This window comes from Octopus bimaculoides, chromosome 20, assembly GCF_001194135.2.
Source record: "Octopus bimaculoides isolate UCB-OBI-ISO-001 chromosome 20, ASM119413v2, whole genome shotgun sequence".
NCBI classification, from domain to species: domain Eukaryota; kingdom Metazoa; phylum Mollusca; class Cephalopoda; order Octopoda; family Octopodidae; genus Octopus; species Octopus bimaculoides.
Genome location: NC_069000.1, coordinates 18,000,164 through 18,001,036, shown reverse-complemented (window position 1 = coordinate 18,001,036; position 873 = coordinate 18,000,164). Strand labels below are relative to the sequence as shown.

The window sequence follows — 873 nt, the reverse complement described above, 5'->3', positions numbered from 1 at the left end:
CTGTATTGAAAGTGTTTTGCGTAGGATGTGTGCAGTGCCCAGTAGTGCAATTTTCTGTATGTTATATATATTTGTAAGTCCTGGTGTTTTTGTTATGTATTTGTCTGAATATTTTTTTTATTAATTATTATTATTATTATTAATATTATTATTATTATTATTATTATTATTATTATTATTATTATTATTATTATTATTATTATTATTATTATTATTATCATTATTATTACTATTATCATTTGTTAATAATCTTTGTGGCCCAGTTATAATTGTTACTATTTTGTCATCGTTCTGTTAGGTTATGCAGAAAGGCGGAACAGAACCCCCAACAAAACCAAAAGGCAGACCGAAGAAGAACTGTTTCCTTTATCCAGAAAAATGTACGGAAGGTCAGTCAATGATCAGGGAAATAGATTTAAGTGAATCGTCAAGTTGTAGTGAAACTACTCGGGAAATTGAATGAAAAATACGAGTCGCGTAGAGAGTGATGAAAAGGAAGGAGGGAGACAGGAAGAAAAAAGGGAAAGGGAGAGGGAGAGGGAGAGAATGACTGGAGACAGAATGAAAGAGAATGAGCGATAAAGGGAGTTTGTGTATGTGAAAAAGAAAAAAGGAATAGAGAGAGATACAAAATGGTTTACAAACGGATTACACTGGACAAAATGTGAACGAATATTTTTTTTTCATTAATCTATATATTCAAATGTAAAATAAAAAACAAAAACAAAACAATTTTCAACGTGAAGATTATGGTACAGAACGAGAAAATCGCATTAATATGAACGGAATATGTTACAATAAATTGAAATATATGTGTAAGAAAAAAGTATATACATACATACATACATACATACATTCATACATATATATATA

The 873-nt window shown here is 28.9% G+C and overlaps 1 protein-coding gene across 1 annotated transcript in view; it reads left to right on the top strand.

The window, feature by feature from the left end:
• The window catches only part of LOC106867209 (homeobox protein BarH-like 2), a 56,879-nt gene extending 56,038 nt beyond the window's left edge, over positions 1 to 841 (top strand). The window contains exon 3 of the mRNA XM_014912016.2: positions 299 to 841. Coding sequence (XP_014767502.2) covers positions 299 to 463 — 165 coding nt within the window. The 3' untranslated portion in view covers positions 464 to 841. The remainder of the gene's footprint in view (positions 1 to 298) is intronic.
• The last annotated feature ends 32 nt before the right edge of the window (positions 842 to 873 follow it).